Source organism: Theropithecus gelada, chromosome 12 (genome assembly GCF_003255815.1).
Source record: "Theropithecus gelada isolate Dixy chromosome 12, Tgel_1.0, whole genome shotgun sequence".
NCBI classification, from domain to species: domain Eukaryota; kingdom Metazoa; phylum Chordata; class Mammalia; order Primates; family Cercopithecidae; genus Theropithecus; species Theropithecus gelada.
The window spans coordinates 44457515-44481967 of record NC_037680.1 but is presented as its reverse complement, the minus strand read 5'-3'; the positions used below and the strand labels follow the sequence as shown (position 1 = coordinate 44481967).

The window sequence follows — 24453 nt, the reverse complement described above, 5'->3', positions numbered from 1 at the left end:
TTCCTGTGCATCTCTGCACATTTTCTGAGGAATTACCATATTGCTTGTACATCAGAGTGGAGGCTGGTCCCCTCATTGTATTCAGGGTTACACCTACACAGTGAGGTTGCAGGGTGTGTGTGGGGTTCCAGCCCCCCACTTTGTTGATTAGCCCTCCATCCTGATGATTGTGCAGGGCAGAAGATGGGTCTCCCCAGGGGAAGCAGAAGTTTTTACCTCTTAGTAAATGCCACTAAGGTTTTTCAGGTTACAGTAGTTCTTTGACTAAAGGAAGTCACAGTGCTGTTTATAAGTACTGATGTGGCCTTTGGTTGTACCACAAATTTAAGTTAAGATTGTGGAATCACCCTGAAAGGTTCTTTACAAGAAACCATTTGAAGTAGGCCCAGATCCTCTGGCTGGTTAATGAATACAGGTAGTTTGTTCTTCTAACATAGTCATTTTCCCCTAACATCTTATTGTAAAAATAAATATAGCAACATTAAAACATTGTATAGTGAACCCCATATACCTATAATCTAGGTATCATCATTACTGTATTTGCTCTGTCACATATATATCCATCTATTCATCCTTCAGTCCATCTTAACTTTTTGATGTGTTTCAAAGTAAATTGCAGACATCAATATACTTCTCCCTATTACTTCACTACCACCATAGTTATTTTGGAAGAAGCATGGAGAGTAAGAATTCTTTATGCTCTTCAACTTTAGAAGGCTCTTCCCACAAATAATTTTTGATGGTTTCTGATTTAGAATTGATAGTAAGGTTAGAACTAGGAGATCCCTTTTGTTCATTTTCATTGCTGTTTCTCTTTGAGTTTTTTCTTTTTCTTTTTTCTTTTTTTTTTTTTTGTCTTTCAAGTTTTGCTCTAGGGCAGAGTTCACAAAAGTAGAGCTCCAGGCAAAAATAATTTGGGTGTAACCTTAGAGTTGGGTTTCTGACTTTGAGAGAAGAGTATAACCTGTCAATCACTTTAGCATTTCTCTTGGGTAAATGTCTTTTAAAAATGCAACTATCCTTATATATTTTTGAAATACAGTGAATAATTGCTCCTAGTTACAATTAAAGGGGTAGGTTTTATTAACCCTAACATTCTTTCATTGAGGGTCTGTTAAGCTTAGGTGAAATTGTCCAATGAGAAAAAATTATCCTACAACATCTTTTGGTTATCAAGTTTAAAATATCAAATAATTGATGCCTTTTCACTTTAGCTTAGTGGTTCTTTAACAGTATAATGAGGGTTTTTTGGGGAGCTTGGTAAAGACACAGATTCTCTTCCATCTCTGTGGAATTCTGAGTCATAGGCCGGGAGCGTCCTAGGGATCTTTAACACTTGTCCTAGGTGATTCCAACACAGGTAGTCAAAGAGCCATACTTTGGTAAACATTGCTTTATGATCGTTTGGAAATTATTGGGTCTGATAATTGGGACTTAATGTAACCACACTCACTGTGTCTCCTTTTGGCTTTCTTGAATGCTGTAACGATGGCTCTCATAACAGATTGCGGTGAACGCCAGCACCATCCCTGAACAAATACAGTCCTTGTCTGTGCATGACTCTCAGGTATGTTTCTCTGCCAGTCATTCCGTTTGAGATGCTTTGTAGACAGATCTTTTAAAAAAGCAGCGTTTTAGAAAGATGGACAATTTCAAGGTAGTGCCTCCAAATCAAGGGCTTATAAGCTCTCTTTTTAAATAGGTTGCTATTGACCGTACTTTGTGGGACCTCCAACCTTTAAATGATAGGCTCAGGAGTGAGAATTGATTACCAGACTGCTCCTCAAATTGCTGGTACTGTGGAAAAGAAGAAAAGGAAAGAAAACCATTCTGTTATATTCCAGCCACAGAACATTGTGGTTAATTGATACTTTTCTTTTTTGCTCCTGGTTGGATTTCTGTAACCTGTTTTCATAATTCTGTTATCATTGAATTTTATGGGCCAATTCATCTCTACAACTTGCCTTGTAAAAATAATAGTCCAGTAACTGTGACATGCATTTATAATGCATATTTATTAAAGTTATGGGACAGAAGACGTGTGCTGTGAGTCATGGTGGGAGGTGATGAGGGATGCTGAGCAATCCATGGAAAGACCTAGGGGCATAGAAGCAGAGCCCAGGGCTGCATTCTGGTTCTGCTGTATAATTAACAGGCAAGCCCTTTTGTTCTCAAAGTGATTGTACTATAAAGCATTGCCACTGTCAGGATCATAATTTTCTTTCTTTCAAACTCTACATATCCAATTTAAATTCATTTCTGTTTTACTTGGTCTGTGTTTTATAAAATTAACCATATGTTGGGGAGATAATTAGAGTGATTTTGTTGGCTTCAGGAAGCCTGTTTGAGGTCAGATAGCTAATGCTGGGCCCTTATTTTATAGCTGAGGGAGTGAAGACTTACAGAGGTGAAGTGGCTCCCCCACAGTCACACCACTGGTTAGAGGCCAAGTCAGGATTCGGTTTAGGTCTTTGCACTGTATCAGGCAACTCAGTAAGAGACTTTGAGATAAACTGTAGGGATTGGTTGAATGATAAAAGGCAAGTTAAGAATAATAATGGATCAGAGGGCAAAGAGAGTAAAGGAAACAGGAACAGGGATTAGGATAACTAGTACTGTAGAGCATTTTATGACTCACTTTCATATATATCATTTTATTCTCCCTGCAGCCTTTTACGGTGGGCAGTATTCAGAGAATGGCTTGCTCATGGTTGCATTTCAGGTCAGTGGCAGAGCCAAGTCTTGACCTGAAATGCCTTATTTTTTCTACTCCAACAGTAAGGTCTACTCATGTCCCGGGATTCCCTGAGAACAGGGAGAGGCTGTGTATTGGAGACATTTGTGGTTAATAATCAGTATTCAAGAAAATGGGCTCTAGGTGAGAAAGGCAGGAAAGATAAACAGTGGCTGAATCTTCTGGGCCCCTCCTTCCTCTGCATTGCAGGGTTTAAGGTGCCCAGCCTTCGTGGTCCCCAAGTTTCAATGGTAACCGTCCATGGCGTGGCTTGTGAGGTGCCATTTTAGGTAGCTGGACTTACCACAGCTTATACAAGTTGTTCGTGATGCCATTCCTATGACTGAGGCTTTCCGTAGGAAACATTCATATCCACAATTGTGATGGGAATTAGGCACCATGACAACCTTTACATGGAGGTGTTACAATGTCAAACAAGGCCTGCGTGTGTAAAGATCTAGTTTTGAAATTTCCAGAAAGAAGTGGCTCTATGAATCGAGCGATATTGTGATTTTATTCATTCCTTTCCTGATGCAGTTTATAATGCTGTTGGCTGTTTTCCTTTTAAAGAGTCCACCCAGTGCTAATGAAGACTACAGAGAAGCTGCTTCTTGCGCTGTGAACCTCGTTTTGAGATTAAGGTAAATAATGCTGTTGTTTATTCTGCATTGTTTTTCCCATAGTACAATTTTTTTAATCTCCTTCGTTAACTTTTCATAATATTAGCATAAAATAAAATCGTTAGCTTATTTGATTTCCCCAAACCACGAGTGTATGCTGTATTCCCAGGGCTAATTGTGCTCTTCTAATTGCTTGCTAAAGAAGAGTAAGAAAGAAAAGCACTGTATGAGTGTGTCTGCAGGCTCAGTGTACCTTTCATTATGTTTTTTTTCCTTGCCTTTTCTTTCTTAGGTTTTTTTTTTTTTTCTTTTTCTTTTTCTTTTTTTTTTACAATGTAAGATCACAGTAAGAGATTTTTAATGAGTTTCTTTCACACTTCAGCAGTCGGTCTCTGACAGAAATAAACCATGCTTGTACTACAGGTTGCCTGTTCAGAACATTTTTCAGTGGCAAGTTTGATCAGCCACTGTGGAAAAATGACAGATATATTTTGAAAGAAATCTCAGTCTTCTAGGAAATGAATACAAATATGGTGCCTGACAGTACAGTCTTTGTCTGCAGTCGAGTGAATGAAAGCGTTTTCCGTTTTAAGGATTTTTTTTTTATTTTTTTATTTTTTAAAGGTTCTTCTTTGTGATATTCGTTGCTAAGAATTTGGTATCTCAAGACAGAACGGTTTAAACTGAATTATAAACAGCTTAGTTTACCAGCTCCATCAGAATACTGTCACATCTTTGAAGATGTTTTAAAAGAAGTTATACGTATTTCTTCTGACCATTAAACAAATAAAGCACTTGCATATACTAGGCATTTTCAGAGTTGTAGCTACAAAAAGCGGGTTCATCATCAAGGTTCATTTCTGGCCACTAGGGATTTTCGGAGTTGTAGCTACAAAAAGTGGGTTCATCCTCAAGGTTAGTTTCCACCCCTCTGAGTTATCATAGTCCATCTAAGTAGACCGTTGGCACCATAATCACCCCCACTTCTGATGGTCATTTATAGTCTTGCATTTTCACATATTTATCAAGGGAACCTCACAGTAACCCTTGGTGTGATTCAATTCAGAGTTAATTGCCCAGTCAAGAAGTGAAATTATTACAAGGCTGTTGTCCTTATATTTGACAGTAGCCTTGATTATTATTCACAGTTCATGAATTTAGCAGTCACTAAAGAATGAGATAGTCCATTTCCTTTTTGTCTGACTTTCGAACGAGGTACTTCTTTCATTTATATTTTACTTGTTCAGTTATTCATTAATTCAGCCCATATTTACGAGGAGCCCACTGTGCCAGGAGCTCTGTGCCAGGCTCATGTTTGTCATTGAGGTGCAATGGTGAGCAAGACTACCGAGGTTTTAGTCTAGCACAGTGAGCATGCAGTATTGGAAGTGACCTTTAGAATCCAACAGTCCAGTTGCCCACTTTATATATGCAGGAATCTTTTTTTTAGTGTCCCTGCTGATGTTTACCTAGCTTCTGTGCATACTAAAACTCACATTTTCTTCATGGTGGCCCCTTTAATACTAACAAAAGCCTTAATTGTTGGATGGTTCTTCCTCCTTCTGAAGATTAAACTGACTTTTCTTTTCTGGGCTCCTGTGGGCTGTAATCCCCGTTAGTGCAAATATCAGACTGTCTGGATAAAAGTCTCCTGGAAAATGTGTTAAAACACGTACCACTGAGCCTTAACTTTAGATATTATTTCGTCCTGGGTACTAGAGCAATATAAGACAAATGTATTCCCTTATTTTTCTGAGAGCCATTTGTAAATTTGCAAGGAATGTTCTTCTCGTTTCTTAGACAAAGTATTATAAGAATCTTTAGCCTTTTTCTCATGATACAGTTTGTATATTGCTCTTGCAATACTAGTTGCTCACCTTTATTAATATTTAGTCTGCATCTGCCTTTCTTATATTTTCTCTTGTGAGTGTAGGTTGTTTTCATAAGTTTGTGGCTTAGATCACTAGTCCTACATGATGCTCCAGCAAGAAAGGGTTCTATGTTCAAATAAGTTTAAAAACAACGTACATTATTCATCAGTCTGTGCACAGGCACACACATGAACATACACTTTTTTTTTTGGGAAATCACAACGAATATTAACATATTAAATATTTTAAGAAGTTCTATAAGAAGGGAATTTGTTGAACTTTCTTTCATCTAAAACCTATTTGACCTCATAACTCTTTTTATGTGGCTATTTTGTGTTCCTCTTGTATGTAGTGCCCATATTTAAATACAGGATTCCAGGTGTGGTCTGAGCAGGCTGGAATACAGTATTAAGAACATGTGTTTGTTTTTTTTTATACACACTTTATATTTCTCAGCCCAGGTTTTCATTGCCTTTTGAAATATCCATGCACATTGGTGACATGTTCAGCATGACTCAGCAGCCAAGCAACACAGCTGATTTTTTTTTAACGGGCTACAAGCCTAATTCTGAACTGCAACTCTAGATACAACTTATCATTTTTCACTAATAATCAACCTGATAGTTTTGATTCATATCTTGTCCACTGTATACTTCAGTCATGATCATCAGTGTGTCATATTCCAGTGTTTAGATGTATGTCCATTGCCAATCTGATTAGCCTGCATTTTAATCTTTATCCGAAACATTGATTAAGGTGTTTAGAAGTTTGAGGGAGAAGAGTCTCCTGACATCTGTTAGAAACCACTCACTGCTGGAGTGACTTTCAGTAATGAACTAGTGTTCTTTGGTCCAGTTGTTCAACCAGTAACAAATGCAGTGCCTTTTAGTGGACATCTAACCCAATTATTCAGACGGATATCATAAAGGGATCTATTATATATGTTGCTGAAGTTAACACGTACCACATTAATGACATTTTCCTGAATCTAATGACATAGAAACACTTTCTTATAATAGAAATGTATTTTAGTATGACTTATTTTCACGGAACACTTTTTGATACCTAATTGTTGGTACATTTGTCTACTTAGGCTGCCATAAAAAAAATACCATAGACTAGGTGGCTGAAACAACAGAAATGTATTTTCTCATAGTTGTGGAGATCAGGATGTCAGTGTGGCTGGTTTCTGGTGAGGGCTGTCTTCTTGGCTTGCAGCTGTCTGTCTGCTTACTGAGTCCTCACATGGTGGAGAGGGAGTGAGGGCAAGCTCTCTGGTGTCTCTTGGGTCCCACCCTCATGAGCTCACCTAAACGTAATTACCTCCCAAAGGCTCCATCTCTAAATACCATCACATGGAGGGTTAGGACTTCAGCATATGAATTTTTTTTCAGGGTGGGCCACGATTCAGTACATAGCAGTTGGTATACTTTTGTTTTCACTAAATATTTACAAGCTAGTTATTTAGACTTTTACTTTTCATATTTGTGAACTCATGAATCTCTCAGAAATTGTTGGAGTGGGGTGGAAAGCGGGGGGATGTCCTTGTACTTCAGTTTGAGAAATAGCCTTTGGAAGTTGTAAGTTAAACAGTATTAAACTTTTTTGAGATCTCTGTGTTCTAAAGTAAATGAAAACGGTAAATACATTCATTCATTCTATAAATATTTATTGAGCACTTACTATGTGCATGGCATTGTTTCAGGTGCTGTAATGTATCAGTAGAAAAAAGAAAAGGCATACTTTTTGCCCTAAAGGAGCTTACTTTCTAGAGCCGGGGAGAGGAAAAATTCAAATATTCAAATTGCAAGTATGATATACCAAGTCGTCTGAAGGAAAATTTATGTCAGGAGGATAGAGAGTAAGGGGGATGGTATTCGATATTATAGAAGGTATATTAGATTTCTGTTGCTGTGTGAAAAGCTACCACAAACTTAGCAACTTAGAATAGCACCCATTTATTATCTCAGTTTCTGTAGGTTGGAAGTCCGGGTACAGTTGAGCCGGGGTAGTTTGCTCAGTGTCTCTCTGGCTGAAATTAAGGCATGCACTTCGGAGCTCATGGTCCTCTCCCAAGCCTTTCTGGGCTGCTGGCAGAATTTAGCTCCTTGCAGTTGTGGATTGAGACCCTGAGCTCCTATAGGCCACGAACAGTTTACAACATGACTGTTGCCCTTTCAGGAGCAGCTGTGGACCATCTCCCCTACTCCACCCTCACCCCCAAGGCCTCAGTCTTTCTGTTCAAGGTTTTTTACCTGATTAAGCAGGCCTCACTTAGGATAATCTCTCTTTTGATGAACTCAGAATCAACTGATGTGGAACTTTAATTACATCTTCACCTTTGCCATGCGACGTAACTTAACCGCAGGAGTGACGTCCCATCATAGTTACAGGTCCTGTTCATACTCAAAGGGAGAGGATGATGCAGGGTAGGTTCACTAGGGAATGGGTTTATTGGGGTCATCTTAGAATTCTGTCTACCACAGAAGGCTCTCCAAATTAAGTAATATTTGAACAGACCAAAGCAAACAGCACTTGCAAATGTTTGAAGCAGGAAGCGTGTTATAAGCAATTGGAAAAACAGCCAGGAAACCAGTGCAGGCAGAACCAAGGTCATGGGCACAGAGAGTTAGCAGGGGCCAAATCACGTAGGGCTGCATAGCCTGTGGTGAAGACTTTGGGTTTTACTGTTAGAGGGCAGAAAACCAGGAGGCCTGTGAGCAGAAGAGTAATATGATCTGAATAAAATTTTAAACAGAGAACTGCAATTGATCTGTAGAGAACAGACCATATAGAGACCTTATAAGATGGCTGTGAGAGTCCCTTGGCAGGCTACTGCCGTGACATAGTGAAGGTGATGTGACTTGGACCAGAGTGAGGACTAATGGAAGTGGTAAGCAGTTATTGAATTCCGGGTTTGGGAGAAAGAACTTGATTACTCAAGGTTTTGACCTGAAAATATGGAGGAATGGAGTTACTATTTTCTGAGATGGGAAAGAGAGTTTGAGTTGCAGGTTGGGATGGAATAAAGAACTCAGTTTTGCACATGTTAAGCTTGTGTTGTCTGTGAGGACGTATCAGGTAGGGATTTGGATACAAGATTTCAAAGATGTCTGAGCTAGAGATGTAAATTTGGAAACAGTTGGTGCCCATGGCATTTAAAGTTATGAAATGAGTGGAATCATCTAGGGAGTAAGTGAAGGTAGAGAAGAGAAGTGGGCTGGTACTGTCACAGGTGTTGCATAGATAAGCATCCGCTGATTGAGAAGAAGAGGCTGATGAGGTAGAAGAGAGAGTGAAGTTCCTAAAAAACAAATAGAGGAAGTGTTTGAAGAAAGGAGGAGTGAAAAGCTGCATCAAATGCTATCAATAGATCAAGGATATTTGCAAAATGAAGCACATACTTGACCTTGGCAAGAATGTTTTCAGTGGAGTGATGGAGACAAAAGCCTGGTCCAACTGGGTTCAAGAGATTGGCAGGAGAGAACAGGAGATAACAAGGATAGATAACTTGTTAGTAAAGATAACTCTTGAGAGAAATTCCCAACACAAGGGATCAAAACTGTGGAGTGATAGCTCAATGAGAATGTTGGGTAAAGGATTTTTTTAAAAAAGCATGTTTACAGGTGAATGGGAAAGATTCAATAGAGAAGGAAAAATTGAATGAGGGAGGGGACAGTGCCAGACTGATGTTCTCAAATGGGTGAACAGGGATGATCCCCAGACATCTGTTAGATAGGAGAAAGGAGAGGTCACCTCATGGATGGTGCTGCTACCATCAGAGGAAGGCAGACAGGGGAGGCAGGTAGAGGTGCAAGGATACTGTACCTTGCGTGGAAGTCTTCTGTTTCTAATTTCTCCGTAAAACAGGAAATGTCATTAGTTGAGAGTGAGGAAGGAAAAGAAGGTGATGGAGGTTTTAGAAGAGAGGAGAATAATTGTGTAGGAGACCAGGAGAGTCCATTTTCTAGGGAAATGCGGAAGGATTAAGAGGCTGGAACAGGGATCACTGGAGGCTAATAATGACCCAGCATGTAAGTGTCTGTGTGTGTGTGTGTGTGTGTGTGTGTATGCGCGTGTGATTATAATTAAGGAAACACAACATTTAAAAACATTCATAGAGGGCCAGGCAAGGTGGTTCATGCCTGTAATTGCAGCACTTTGGGAGGCCAAGGCAGGCAGATCACTTGAGGCCAGGAGTTTGAGATCAGCCTGGCCAACATGATGAAACTCTGTCTCTACTAAAAATACAAAAATTAGTTGAATCTGGTGGCACATGCCTGTAATCCCAGCTACTCAGGAGCCTGAGGCACGAGAATTGCTAGAACCCAGGAGGTGGAGGTTGCAGTGAGCAGAAGTTATGCCACTGCACTCTAGCCTGGGTGACAGAGCAAGACTCTGTCTCAAAAAAGTAAGTAAATAAATAAAACATTTGTAGAGGATTCTGTGAGCATAGCCATGGGCCCCCATCTTAGAAACACTGTTTAAGTCATAAGTGAATATGAATCATAGAATTGCTGTCAGGCTGATCTCTTGTGTGCAGAGTGGCAGTCCCCTGCCCTCTTCTCTCACCCCAGCACCCCTCAGAGGTCTGACTTCCTTCTTTTATAGCCTTCGAAGTTATAAGTTCTTTGAGTATCAAAAACCCACTATCCATTGTTGTTCCCTGCCACACAATTTGTTCATACCCATTCCCCATTTGAAGTCTACTTTGGATCATTTGCATCATCTCTGGGCCTGAACAAGCTATTCCCTAAACCATCCTGTGTGATAGGGAGCTGGAAGGCTGCTCTTGGCTGGTGTTGATCAGATTTTTAAAAATCCATGCCCTCTTTTGCACCTTCCTCATTTGTTTCCGTCTCCATTCAAGGCTCTGATACATGTGAGTGCATTTGTACATACACATATCTCCATGTACACACACATACATATATGCCTGCATATGTACACATGCACATATATTTGTATATGCCCTCACTCTCTTTGTGAATCACTCCTCAATGTGATGCATGGCTGTTGGGTATTGGGAAGCAGTACGCTTGCGTTTCTTATCCCCTGAGCCTATCTGGGCATGACATTTATGTGTGTTATGCTCCACAGGCTAGTGGGTAGGAGACTTTAGTTCAGGCCAGCCCGTCATCAGTCCTTAACTAATGCTGTGTGGGTGGCTGCCCTCTCCACCTCTTGGAAAGGTCACTGTGACTTTCTTTCGGACATAGCATTTTACAGCCCTACCTGCTGGGAACGTGGCTTCCTTCCTCACTGCACACCCCTCCCCCGGAAGCTCACCTTTATTCTGTAAGTAGGAAACTGGGAAATATTTTCCTTTTCAAAATGTGACGCTCCAGGAGAAAAGACAAATACATTGTGGCTACAGGTAGTGTATTTCTCCACTATTTATTTATTCCTGGAGCTCATAGGCAAAAGTCTGAGGAGACAAAAGGGTAGTTTCTTCCTTGAAAAAAATGTATTATTGCTTTAATTTGCTGTTACATGCAATATTGGAGAATAGGATTAGACCTTAAGGCTCAACGTTAGATGCTGGAGATAGTTAAAATGCAGATTTGTCTTTTTCTTTTATGTGTTTTCAATATTTGCATCCATGATATCAAAAAATATTGTCATCTATGATATCAAAAGAAATTGAATTATCTTAAAGCCAGTACAAGGTAAGGAAATCCTCCTAAATGCTAATCTCAGGAGAAGAATACCAAGTGGACCACCTTGTAATTTATATGCTGTCAGTAGATGGTAATACGGTTTCTGATTTGAGTCAAACATTATACAAATATTTTTCCGTTAGTCTATCTTTCATCAAATAAAATAGTCGTGCATTTGACACAAAACATGTTTATTAGAATCAAGCTCAGTGACTTGGAAAATGATAAATCTATCAGTTAAATTATTAATTCCTTTGTATTAGATGCTGTTCATACTTTGACAGCTCAGCCCTATGGATGGGGTTTACAGTTTTGCTGAAGGCAGCCCTGCCAATTGCTGTACATGGATATGCTGGTATGGTATGTCCCATCAACTTGCTCATCATGAATTTACCTTGTTATTATACAGCAGTATCATTGGACCTTGAGGGACCAGGTAAAAACCCCAGATCAGCACAGTGGCTTCCTGCTGGTAGGGAAAAATGATCTCTAGCATGGGATACTTATTTTAACTCAGCATGACAATTATTGCCTAATTCAATTTATTATTTTAGTTTCATTATTAAAAGATGCACTTAGCTATTTGTAAAGAATAGACTTAGTAAATTATGATTTCAGAAAGAAAGCTAAATCTGTTAGAAACTATGTTGACCATTATTTTAGCATGAGTATGCCAGAATTCTAACTCCATCATTATTCAGCAGGAATTAGAATTCTTAAACTGTTCTCCAGCCTGTAAAATAGGGTTAATTGTATAATTCTTACCAGTCAAGTGGCTGGGAGGTTTGATTAATTTTTTCCCTGAGAGGTCAAATAGTGTAGGCATAGTGTTCAGTTATGCAATGCTTTTTTAGTACATGTTCTTTTTTCCATCCACAGCAAACTACTTATTTACTGCTTTCTTTGTGCAAGGCTTTGTAGAAAATTCAAAGATGAATAAAGCAAGGTTTCTGCACTCAGAGAGCTTACCATGTAGGCGGAGAGATCAGATCCCGCACAAGTGACCATAATATAAGGTAGAATGTGATAAATGCAGTAAGAAGAGACATAAAACTAAGAGCTATGGGCGGTTAGAGGAAGGTGAAAGCCCTTTTGTTTAGATGTTATCTTTGGTGTGCTTGTTCCCATAGTAACCAGTGGTTTTGTTTTTTGTTTTTGTTTTGTTTTGTTTTTTTTGACAATCAGATTTTGAGAAGAGTAATGGATAGGACGAATCCAGGGGCAGTATCAGGCTGTGGTCTTTGGTAAGGGGTTTACCCATCTTAACTTATTTCTGAGAAGACCACATTTATTTTTCAGTAGAGCGGTATATGTTATTACGTAGGTACCAAATTAATAGAAATACAGTGCTTTGATCCAAAAAGTATCTGGCATTTTACTTCATTTTTTGGTTATTTTCTTTCCTTTGAGAATTTGAGTCCCTGATGTATAGCTTGGCTTTATTGGTGGTATCCTTCAAAAAGATGAAATGCCTACTATGTGCTAGGCATGGTGATAAGCACATTATTTGCTTTGTCTTGTTTAATCATCATAAAACCACCATAGCATCCATCCTGTTGTTACCAGCATTTCACATGTAGGAGATTAAGGTTTAAAGTCATGAAATAATTTGTAACACTGTAAAGCTCACTAGAAGCAGAGATGGGTCTTGAACCTAGGTCAGTTTAACATATTGGTCCTTGTTCTTCTTCCCTGACCCTGTGGCCTTGCTCTATTCAGTCCTGTTTTGAATGTGGTAAAAAACTCCTGTACTTTAGGGGTTGTTACATTTACCTATCTTCCCATTAACATTTCACATAAAGATTCTTTTAACAATGTTTCCCAAAAAAGCTCATCATTAAATGTTATGACAGGAATATCAGAAAATATTTTTCTTGGAGGAGATACTAAAGATGCTGCTGCAAATAGCAACTGGCATTTATTGTGTTTTAATAATTTTTCAAGCACTGTCACATCACTTGCTTGATTTAGTTTTTCCTTTCATCCTACATTTGCTGCTGACAGATGAAACAGAAAGATTGGAGATGTTAAGTGGCTTTCCTGCAGTCACAGCTGTAATTCTCCAGCTGGCTGGCATCTGGGTCTTCTGACACTAATTCAATGTTATTGATGATATGGTATAGGGAAATAGTATACATATAGGTGATAGAGGGTCATGTGAGGTGTTACCTTTGGCATATACAAAATCCTTCTGCTGGTAAACATGCTAAAGGAAAGAAGGTTTATATGCGGAAAAAATTGGTATAAGGGAAGCAAAATAGAAGAATGAAAAACCATTCATTCTGTGATAATATTGTTTTTTTCCTTGACAATTGAGCAAGAGGACATTGTGAGTACAAATACTTTCAGCAATAGAGGATACATAGAATTCTTTAATGATAGTTATTCTTTATTTTCAAGCCATAAATGGTCATCTTAGAAATTCAGAAAGTCAAAAATTAAAGAAATAACATCATCCATAATCTCACCACCCAGAAATAATTATTAGCCTCTTGGTAAATATTCTTCCAGACTTTTTTCTACATACATGTTAACGTAGATTTTTAATTTTTAAAATGTTGTATGAACTTTTTATTTTATTATAAAACAACACATGTTGTTTTCTAATCTGCTTTGTTTATTTTGGTAGTATGTCCTGGATACCCTTTCATATCGATGAATACAAATCTATAGAATCCTTTTTAATGGCTTCCTTGTATTTGGATTGAATGCACCAAAACTTACATTACTGAAAAAGTATTATTTGATATTGAGGGAGTTCCCAGTCTTTCAGTATTGTAGCATATAAAAGGTTAAATGTACAAGAATGATGTTTGAAAACTGCCCAGTAGGAAAATCTCTTTTAGCTTTGAATTTTGACCTTAGTGAAATGCTCTTAGACTTTGAGAAGCCTGAAGACACAGAACTGAGTAAGCCCAGTATCAAAGCACGTGGGGATTACTTAGGAGCTGGTTCTGGCTCTTGGGTCAGCAGAGGTTGTCATCATCTGTGTAGCGGCAGACAGCGCTTCCTCACTCTGTGTTGGTGCTGAGTTTTTACAGCAGGGTTTTAACAAGGTCCCTGGACTGAGAAGCTGCAAAACTGAATGATTTCTTAATGTAACAGGGTTCCATTTTGAAGCGGTTCTTTTGGATACTTCCTTCGAAAGCTTATTCTTTAAAGAATCCTCCCTTAGCTGCTTGCTGTGAGCACCCAGGAGTTAGAGGAAGTAGCCTGTGTTGGACGTAACAGTTGGAGGAGACGAGATCACCTTTATGCTCTGCGAACCTTACACAATGGCTAGCATGTTACAGATCCTGAATAAATAGGTACTTTGCAGGTGCCTACTGAATGATTTTTAGTGAAAGGCATATTTTACAAATAATAATATCAAGATGCTATTTGCAGCTCTTTATTTTTGACATTATAGTGGAAATGTAAACAGAAAATACTCCTTTGCTAGATTGCCTTTTTTTTTTTTTTTTTTTGAGACCGAATCTCACTCTTGTCACCTTGGCTGGAGGCTGAAGTGCAGTCAGCTCACTGCAACCTCCACCTCCCAGGTTCAAGCCGATTCTCCTGCCTCAGCCTCCCAAGTAGCTGAGATGACAGACATGTGCCACCATGCCCAGCTGATTTTTGTGTTTTTAGTAGAGATGGGGTTTCTCCATGTTGGTCAGGCTAGTCTCGAATTCCTGACCTCAGGTGATCCACCCACCTTGGCCTCCCAAAGTGTTGGGATTACAGGCATGAGTCACTGCACCAGCCTGCTAGATTTCATCTACAAAAATTCCAAGGCAAATTATTCCTTTTGACATAATCTCCTATATTTTGTTCTTTTAAATACTTTTATGTTGAGACAAAAATGGACTTTTTAAGGTACCTACTATTTTAAAGACATTTTCTCTGCATGCTTATCTATATAAAGACATGAAAAGATTGGTGAGAATGGAACAAAAGTTCATAGAAGGTGTGGAGAGTCCTGGAAATATAACCCAAACGATCAGTCCGGCAGGCAAGAACTGCAAGGCAGGTTGTGTGTCAGAGAATAAAAGAAGGGATGCTAAACAAGGGCCTTGCATGAGCATTCCCTGCCCTCCATTGAGACCCAGCTGTGTTACCTCCCCTCAGCTTAGCACAGTGTCTACTGGCAGTCCCATCTCTAGGTCTCAGGACCAACTCTCATCACTCACATTTGAAACTGTGGATGTGCTGTGTTTCTTCCCACAGAGCCTTCTTTGGTAGAAGGTTTCCTAGTTAAAAAAGAAAAAAGTCTTCCTCATTCTTTTTTTTTTCCCACTAAAAAAAGAGTGAAACCAAATACCCGTTGGCAGCTAGAGGATGGAAGTTGGCATGCCTCCGTGGAGCTTACCATGGCTGTCCTTCTGAGGCAGGGCATTTTCAGGGGAGCTCTCAGCTCAGAGAAGTGGGGTGAATTGTGCCATGTCACGTGACCAGTCAGTGTCAGCCCCAGGAGTCAGATGCCAATATCAACCTTAAGACTAGAGCAGAGGGGGCCGGGCGCTGTGGCTTGCGCCTGTAATGGCAGCACTTTGGGAGACCAAGGCAGGAGGATCGCTTGAGCCTAGGCATTTGAGACCAGACTCAAAAAATTAAAAAAGAGTAGAGTGGAGGGCATCCTTGCTCTCCTCTCAGCCTAAGTTCCACAGCACCATGGCCAGGAGGCAGTCTTGCAGGGTAGACCAATTGTTTGGTCATGTTTTGGGGACTCTCGTGTCTTCTGTGAACTATTGTTTCTTTCTCATGAGCCTTTTAATGTTATTGCACAGATAGGCATGAAGAGAAAATGTCTTAAAAATAGTGCCTTAAACAGCTTTTTTTGGTGGCATTTAAGCCAATGTTAATTACCTGATACCTTGCCTGGTAGTAGCCTGAAATTTTAACACATGCCTTTGTATTTTATGTTATCCTTCCTATCGCTGTGCAGAGCCTGTCTCCCTCATCCTTTTTTATATTCCACCTTTCCTGGCTGCTGATGAGGTAACCTGCTGCTCTTAGCATTCTAAAAATTCTCCTCTCCGGTTTTATCAGGGAAGGTTGTCTCTTAGGACTTGTCCTCTTGATCAGAGATGAATAATTCTGGAGACTGTTTGCAGAGTTATTTCAGTTCTCCGTTACCATATCCCTGGAGATAATGAGTGGTAAGATTTCTTCCTTGAGATGCTGAGTCTTGGAAAGGTAACAAGTATATTTCGGTTTGGGGGCTTTCTTTGCATTAACTTTTCTTTCCCTGTTGAAACCAGACTTCTTGGAATGTAATTTAAACTTTATTTTGCAATCCCCAAAGTGCTAGAAAACTTTGTTCTCCTTGGTAAAATTCATGCTGTTGTTAACTGATGGTATTGTGGGAAATCTCTCCTGTCCAGTGAATTTCATTGGTTGGCCTTTGTATTAGTTTTCTATCACTGCTATAACAGATTACCATATACTTATTGGCTTAAAGCAGCACAGGTGTATTGTACTCCAGTCTGAAGTTCAGAAGTTCAACATGAGTCTCAGTGGGGTAAACTCAAGGTGTCTACAGGGCTGCATTCCTTTCTGGACGCTCTTGGAGAGAGTCTGTTTCCTTACCTTTTCCAGCTTGTAGAGGTAGCCTGCATCCCTCGGCTCCCTCTGCCATCTGCAAAGCCAGCAGCTTAACATCTCTCTGTCCTTGCTTCTGTTAACACAGAAGCAAGATCTCTTTCTCTGACCACCAGGAGGGTTCTCTGCTTTTAAGGACCCTTGTGATTAGAATGGTCTCACCAGGATAATCCAAAATAATCTTTCATCACAAGGTCCTTAATTATTTACATCTACCAAATCCTTTTTTGCCATGAAGAGTAACTTATTCACAGGTTCCTGAGATTTGGCTGTGGACTTATTTGGGAGCTATTATTCAAGAAAGATTTTAAGTGTCTCTCTTTATTCGTGGTATATAATTTCTAATTTTTATTATGCTTTCTTTCTGGTCCCACATTTCTTGGTATTACAGGGCCTGATGCAGTGTCTGCCACATTCCTAACATTCAGGTTTCCCTGAAGTAAGGCACTGAACTTTCATGAGCTTGGATTATCATTATGGAGCACCTTTGAAGTGCCCAGTGTATGCCAAATGCTACAAAGAAGATATACATGTGTGTGAACTTACTTTCTTCTGTGTTTTGAGACAATCATATGGAAGTATGAAATTGCATATTATCCCTTTCAGCTGATGAGAGGGATTGCTTAAAAGTACAAGGTAATTTGGAAGGTGTGCCTTCCTATGAAATCTTTCAAGTAGAGATCTGGAATCTGTAGTTCCCATGTAGTCCCCTCCTTTAGAATCAGACACCCAGTTCTCTCCTGATGTACATGAGTAGTGTGTTTCCAACGCTTCACTATTACAAACAATGCCACCTTACACACATCTGGTTATTTCCCAAGGAAGAGTGTGAACACAGACACAAGTCAGCCAAGCGTAGGTCACGGGCAAGGAGAACTGCTAGTTCTCAGTTGGTGACTGGAGTCATAGTTACTATTATGGATAGCATTTACTGCTTGCTACTCATATGCAAGGCAATGTGTTAAATGCCCCCTGCCTTGTTTCTTTTACTTCTGACAACACTGTGAAATAGATACTAGTATTATTCTCATTTACAGATGAAAAACAACTGAAGCACAAAAGTTAATTTACTTGCCTAGAGAGTTAAACACTCCTGTTTAGTACCTGAGCAGGAATTCTAACTTGTGTTATCTGATCCTGGTGGGCCCTCATTTAAATGCTGCCCTAGATAGCTTCCAGTGAAAGAAAAGGCCAGAAATATAGATTGGCAGGTACTTAGTTAAGGATTTTGTGTTAGGGAATTGGGATTTTGTTTGGTAGGCAATGGAAAGTAATAAAAATATCTTTTGGGTGACAGGAGGCAACCTGGTAAGAAAATTACCAGGACTTCTGTTCACTCAGAAATTGGAGCTTATCTGTCTCTCTGCCTCCATGCTTGTCATTATCCAGCATTAGCCGTGTGTTCCGGATGTTAGGTGGTAGCTGGGAGAGAAGTGATTAACTCAGGGGAGGCTTCATCTTCTTCATTTCGCTCTCAGAGATCCTGAGTCTTGTGTAGTGCTTATTTCACACTGTTTTTCTTTGACTGTTACATCAACTGACAATCCAGAGCATCTGGGCAAAGGGCTGGTGGTTTTACAAGGGACTCAGTGGCCGCTGGTTATCAGGGCTATCACTTGTTCCTTTTGCAAACGGTGATGAAAACCGTCTTGTCAATAACATGATGCATTAGGCATTTGCCAGAGCTGACCACATTTAGTCTGTGTGATGCTGTTGAGGGTATTACATGGGTAAAGGAAGGTCTGGGGTCACATCAGAGGCATTGCAGAGCTAGGGGAAAGAGACGATATGAGCATCTGGATATGGCGCCTAGCTTAGATGCCAGTAGCTGGTAGTCAGGTGGTGGGAGTGCTAATTACAGAAGGTAGCTAGAGAACCTGAAGAGTCAACAACAAAGGAGGTGGAAAGTATAAAGCAAGAGCCAATTATTGGAGGCTTGAGTGGTTCTGGTAGTGTTTTCTAGGAGGTTTCATTTACACAGGTCCTGTACTGTGCCTGGGGCCTGCAGATGACCTCTTACAAGTGGCCCAGTTTGGCCCAATGTTCATGAGAGACAAGAACATGAATTTACCTGAACTTAAAAAGTATAGGCTGGGCCGGGTGAGGTGGCTCATACCTGTAATGGTGGCTCCCAGCACTTTGGGAGGCCAAGGCCAAGACTGGCAGATCACAAGGTCAAGAGATCGAGACCATCCTGGCTAACATGGTGAAACCCCGTCTGTACTAAAAATACAAAAAATTAGCCGGGCGTGGCAGTGGTCGCCTGTAGTCCCAGCTACTCGGGAGGCTGAGGCAGGAGAATGGCGTGAACCCTGGAGGCGGAGGTTGCAGTGAGCCCAGATTGTGCCATTGTACTCCAGCCTGGGCGACAGAGTGAGACTCCATCTCAAAAAAAAAAAAATTGGCCAAGAAGGAGGCAGAAAATAACTGTATTTTAGGGAACTATGGCAAAATAAAACCCATCACTTGATAAGGATCTTAGTTTAATCAGAATTTGGCTGCATGGAGTAACTAGAGATTATCTCCTGAGCTTTCAGCCTCTGGACCACATAGAAGTGGAACTATCAAATATAAGAACTACTCTTTTAAAAATTTTTCAGAAAATAAAACTCCATGCTGTCCTCTAGTAATCTGCTTAGCTCAGTGAGTTTCCCCAGTGAGGTAAGTAGTTAAGTAACTTTAATCTCCAAAAGAAAATATGAGTTTTGGTTGAGTTTTTAATGAATTTGGATATGGAAGATGCTGTCAAGCATGCCTGGCCACAAAGTATTTATGTAAGTCCTCTTTTAAAACTCTTTGACTCATTTTTATTTGCAGAGATACGTCTTGTTTCAAAAAAGCATTGGAGGGCTTCTGCCCTGGGTAAGAAGGCAAACCACCTTTCTGACACAGAGGGCCCCGGGGAGGAAGTTTGGTCTCCCGTCCCCACAAGTTTACACTAATCCTGTACCTCGGAGCATGCTGCAGTGGCTACTTGAAGATGACTTTTCAATCCCTACATGGGGAATTTGCCAGCATGCCCACCGATGGCCTTTGTTGTCTTAATGGAGAAGCTCTGGGGATTTTGTAAAACCAAACTTTGTACATTTGTCTGGAACTGGGTCTAGAGTTTCTTGCTGTGGAGCAGATACAAGGTCAGCTCAGTCAAAAAGCTGATGGGGTTTTTGTCTTTTGATCCATTCTCTTTTTATGGTTTGATTGCACCATTTTGCTCCCTCCCCCAAAAGAGAAGGCTTTCTCTGAGAATGTTCAAATGAATTATTAGGCCTCTAAAGCACTTCAAATGAATGTTTATTACCACAGCATGGCTATACCGTTTTGAACTCTAACATTGTAAATCACACCAAGGATGCTCGTCAGATTGGCCTTTTGACTGCATTAGCCTAACTGTTCTGCTGCAGGAAGTGTATTGTTTGCTTATAGAGTATTTTTAGCAATATCCAAGTAGCTAAGAAGAATCTTTTCTTTTATTTCTTAAAACATTCTGTCTCTTTTACCTCTTTTCTCCAACATCTAAAAGAAAATGGGGAACTTAAAAAATGCTTCATTCTTTTTTTTCCTTTTTTTTTTAGTTGTTTTTTCTTCATTCTTTTTTAATCAGTTTATTGTACAATCTATACTCGCTGGGTAAAAAAACAAAAGTTTTATGTTTCTTTAGTCACTGCCTTTAAAGGGTTGTCAGATCTTCCCTTCCCATCTTTTAACGGCATCTTTGGCATTAGGCCATAATTTTCCTGTTACTTGGAATATAAAAAAATTTAGTTTAAACTTCCATTTTTGTATGCAATTTCACCTTTGTCTCCTCCCATCACCCACCTGACACCTCTCCCTGTGGAGGGAACCCAGTTAGCCCTTTCCTCCCTTTTTGGGCTGCTTTTTCCTCTTGGTTGCCACTGCTTCTCTAAAACTAACTGGCTGCCAGTATCTTCTGAGGCAGGTGTCCAAAGGCCGGCTCTTCAGTGATGACCCTGATGGGACTCTCTGAAGAGATATAAGCCAGCTCTGCTTCTGCTCACCTCCACTTGGGAGGCGTGGGGTGATGGCAAGATGGCTTGATGCGGCCTACCTTCTAGGTGACCCCCTCGCCACACCAAGACACACGGGTAGGTGTGTGTGCATGCTGAATGGCTGCTCCTTCTCTGTACTCTGCTGTGTCTCACTAGTTTTCTTTTGTTTGTTTGTTTTGTTTTTGAGACAGAGGAATATCCCTCCGTCGCCAGGCTGGAGTGCCGTGGCATGACCTTGGCTTACTGCAGCCTCCACCTCTCAGGTTCAAGCAATTCCCCTTCCTCAGCCTCCCATGTAGCTGGAACTACAGGCGCATGCCACCATGCCCGGCTAATTTTTTGTATTTTAGTAGAGATGGGGTTTCACCATGTTGGCCAGGTTGGTCTCGATCTCCTGACCTCAGATCTCCTGATCCACCTGCCTCAGCCTCCCAAAGTGCTGGGATTACAGGTGTTAGCCTCCATGCCCAGCCATCTTGCTAGTTTTCTTTTCCTTGCTCAGGCACTAGGGGTAGGGTTGATGGATATGTCTGCTCCCTAAGCAGGTATTGATCTGGGGAATGAGATGCCAGCCTTCCCTCCTTGCCCACTCCTTTGGCCTGTGGAGTGCCTCTCTGGTGGACTCCTGCAGTTGTATTGGTAGTGGGGAGCTCAGCACACACTCTAGACCAATAGAGGGTTCCCTGTCATTCTTAACCCCTTCCCCATATTTTCTTTATAAAGGTAGGGGTTGGAGGAGTCAGAGGTCGTGGTTGGGGCTAGCATAGCCATTTTGGCCAATTGTTAATAAGCCTTAAAGGAGTAGTATGATATTTGCATCAGTCTTTAGAATATGGGGTAGCTGATGCCTGGTTATTTTTAGCTTAGCATCCTAGGAACAGTGCTAGGGTGACAGGAAAAGATTCACCTAATATCCACTGTCGTAGTCATTCATCTATACATCTCTTGAACTCCTGCTAGGCAAGTTACCATGGGAATATTCTAAAACATAAACCTTGTCCTTGAAAGATCTTATATTTTGGTTTAAGAAAGTAAGGATATAAACAGAGAAAATATTGAATAACCATATAAGGCAACATGTGAAGAATTGTTTAAATAAATTGAGAATAATGGTGTCGTTTTTCAAATATCAGTGTCAACTGGGGTAGACAGCTAAGACTGCCTCTGGCCTGCTGTGGGGGATGTGTGGGTGGGTGAGGCAGGGGGCCTGAGTGTTTCTGTTCTAGAGGATGCCTTCCAGCTCTGCTGTGTAGCTTCTAGCTGTGTTCTGTAGATTAAAAGGAGAGGAAACACCCAGGGTGTGGGAGGAATGGAAGGAGAAATATGAAAAGGTACCAACACACAGGTTTAGGACTAACTTGATTTTTTTTTTTTAACCAAATTGAATTTTGAAATAACAGCATTATATTCTTGTTTATAACTTTTTTTTGGTCACTCATAAGATGCAAATGAGCAATGTTTTTTTGTTTGTTTTTTACTTGTGCCTTTCAGCAGAAGTTGTAAGGAGCTTGCTGTTCACTGAATGCTTTTCTTTCTCTTCTCTGTTAGCAGGTTGATTCCTCTTCAGTGTAGTTACTCACTTTTTCCTGTACTTACCTGAAAGGAGAATGTAATTAACCTTGGCAGTGGGTCTGTTGGAATTATTACCTGTTTGGCCCATAGACATGGTTTGTTGGTTTGCATTCTCCGTCTCCTTCCCCGATCTTATTTGTCTTCTGTGACCCGTGCCCAGTGTGCAGTTGGCCTCTCCTTCCACTGCAGACAGACAGGCCTTCACTCACCTTCCCAAATAGCTGTCACTGGTTCCCTTGGGTTTGCCTCACCACAGTGCAACAAAGTGTATGAATTCGGGTATTTGAAGATTTGGTGCAGTGTATATTTTAATCTTCTTCTTTCTTCTCTTTTTCTAAACTCCTAGTCCTTTTATACTTTCCTTCCTTTTTCTTAGAGAATTCTTAGAGGCCGATCTTTTCAGTGTTAGCATCTTTCTCATAAACAGCCTTTGGGTCGTATTTCAGTATTTTATCAAGCTTACTTTAAGGACAAATCAAGCTGATGCCCAGTAACTTCTCTTAGGCTAGAATTGACTTTATGATATTCAGTAAATCACCGTGTTTAAGGACCCCAAACTTATCATAGTGGCCTTGGACTTCAAGTTGCATACTGAGTGATAAGGAAAGGACATATATATATATTTCCATCCTAATCTCTACTATGTTATTGGTGTTGAAACTGTAGAAAGGTCCATTAAGTCCAAGGTTACCTTAAAGGGAGGTTATCTCTGCTGTTAAAGTGACAGTACCCATGATATACTCAACAGTATTGCAAGGATCTTTCCCCTTTCTCTCAAAAGTCAGCTATTGTTATTTACTTGTGCTCCTGCCTACTTCATGAAAAAAAGGAGCCATATAAAAATGATACATTTTAGCATGTTGCAGAGATGAACAAGGGCTTTCACACAACCTCCCCAGAGAAAGGAATAATAATTATTTTGATGAAGTGCTGTTCTATTTGAGAGGTTGCTTTCCACTAGCTAAATCCTCAATAATAATGCCTACATCTATTATTGTTCTGATATAAAGAATTGCGAGTGTAGGGAATCATTTTATATAAAGAGATTCTCACTCTAGGGAATTTCTATACTGGATAATCTGCGGCCTCCTGAGTGCAAATAAAAAATGGAAATTAAAATCCTCTAGCTTTAAAGCATACATAATAAGGCTGCTGCAAGTACGAAGTCAGAAATTGTGAGACGATCAAAATCTTCACAGAATAATATGTGCCAATGACAAAGTTTGGGTCAGAAACCATAAGAATTGAGAAAGGGCTATGATTGTTTTAGCAGCAGCCTACACCTTTGTTGGTGGTCAGAAATTGTGCCTCTGTTGTACTTTTGACTTAGTTGTAAGCTATTATATTCCTTTTTGCTGTGTCACTCCTGCAAGGAGAATCTGCAGAGAAAATTCAAATTTGCATTGCTTCTGTATTTTAAAATTTAGAAGCAGCTGCAACATGATTTAATCAAGTAGGGAAATACCGTTTAACTACATTTTGGGGGTTGATTGTTTGCCTTTTTGCTGTATATACACACTTAATTGATTCTGTTACTGGGGTTTGTATTTATTTTCAGTTTAAAAATTAAGAATAATCACCCTCCAGATTAGTTGCCTCTATTAGTTATTGATGAGTGATTTTTTTGCCATCAATGACTAATAAATAGAATGCCTCAGATTAATTAATTTTATTTGGTCAATTGACCTTTTTTTGGTGCCCACCGTTACGTCATACACTGTTCTGGGGGTATAAAATGAATAAACCAAGTTAAATGATAAAGGAAAACATAATCTGGTTTCTGAGTAAAGGTGGGCTTTGAACTGTATTTTGTATTCGTAGCCATCAGTCAGGTAGTTGAAGACTGACTGGGTAAAGTTGGGCAGTGGGGACGGAGGGGCCAGGTAGATAATGGTTCTTAACCGTGGGTGTTAGGGACCTAAAAACTCAGATTAAGGCTGTAGCCTCCCCCTCCTGCCCCCACCAAATACATATTTAACGTTTACATAGTATTTTGCTGGTGGTTTAGATAGGTGTACTGATCCCCAAAACCCCATCTATGGACCCTGCAGAGCTCCTAAATTCTAAGGAAAGTGGCCGGGTGCAGTGGCTCATGCCTGTAATCCCAGTACTTTGGGAGGCCAAGATGTGTGAAACCCACTGATCACAAGGTCAGGAGTTCAAGACCAGCCTGGCCAAGATGGTGAAACCCCGTCTCTACTAAAAATACAAAACTTAGCCGAGCATGGTGGTGGGCATCTGTAATCCCAGCTACTCGGGAGGCTGAGGCAGAGAATTGCTTGCACTCAAGAGGCAAAGGTTGTAGTAAGCCAAGATCACACTCCTGCAATCTAGCCTGGACAACAGAGCGAGACTCCATCTCAAGAAAAAAAAAAAAAAGAAGGAAGGGAGATAGAATTAAGATCC

The 24453-nt window shown here is 40.2% G+C and overlaps 1 protein-coding gene across 1 annotated transcript in view; it reads left to right on the top strand.

The window, feature by feature from the left end:
• STK39 (serine/threonine kinase 39) overlaps window positions 1-24453 on the top strand; it is a 292241-nt gene that overhangs the window by 181152 nt on the left and 86636 nt on the right. Inside the window, exons 13-14 of the mRNA XM_025405116.1 lie at window positions 1505-1567; window positions 3305-3375. Of these exons, the coding sequence (XP_025260901.1) occupies window positions 1505-1567; window positions 3305-3375 (134 nt within the window). The remainder of the gene's footprint in view (window positions 1-1504; window positions 1568-3304; window positions 3376-24453) is intronic.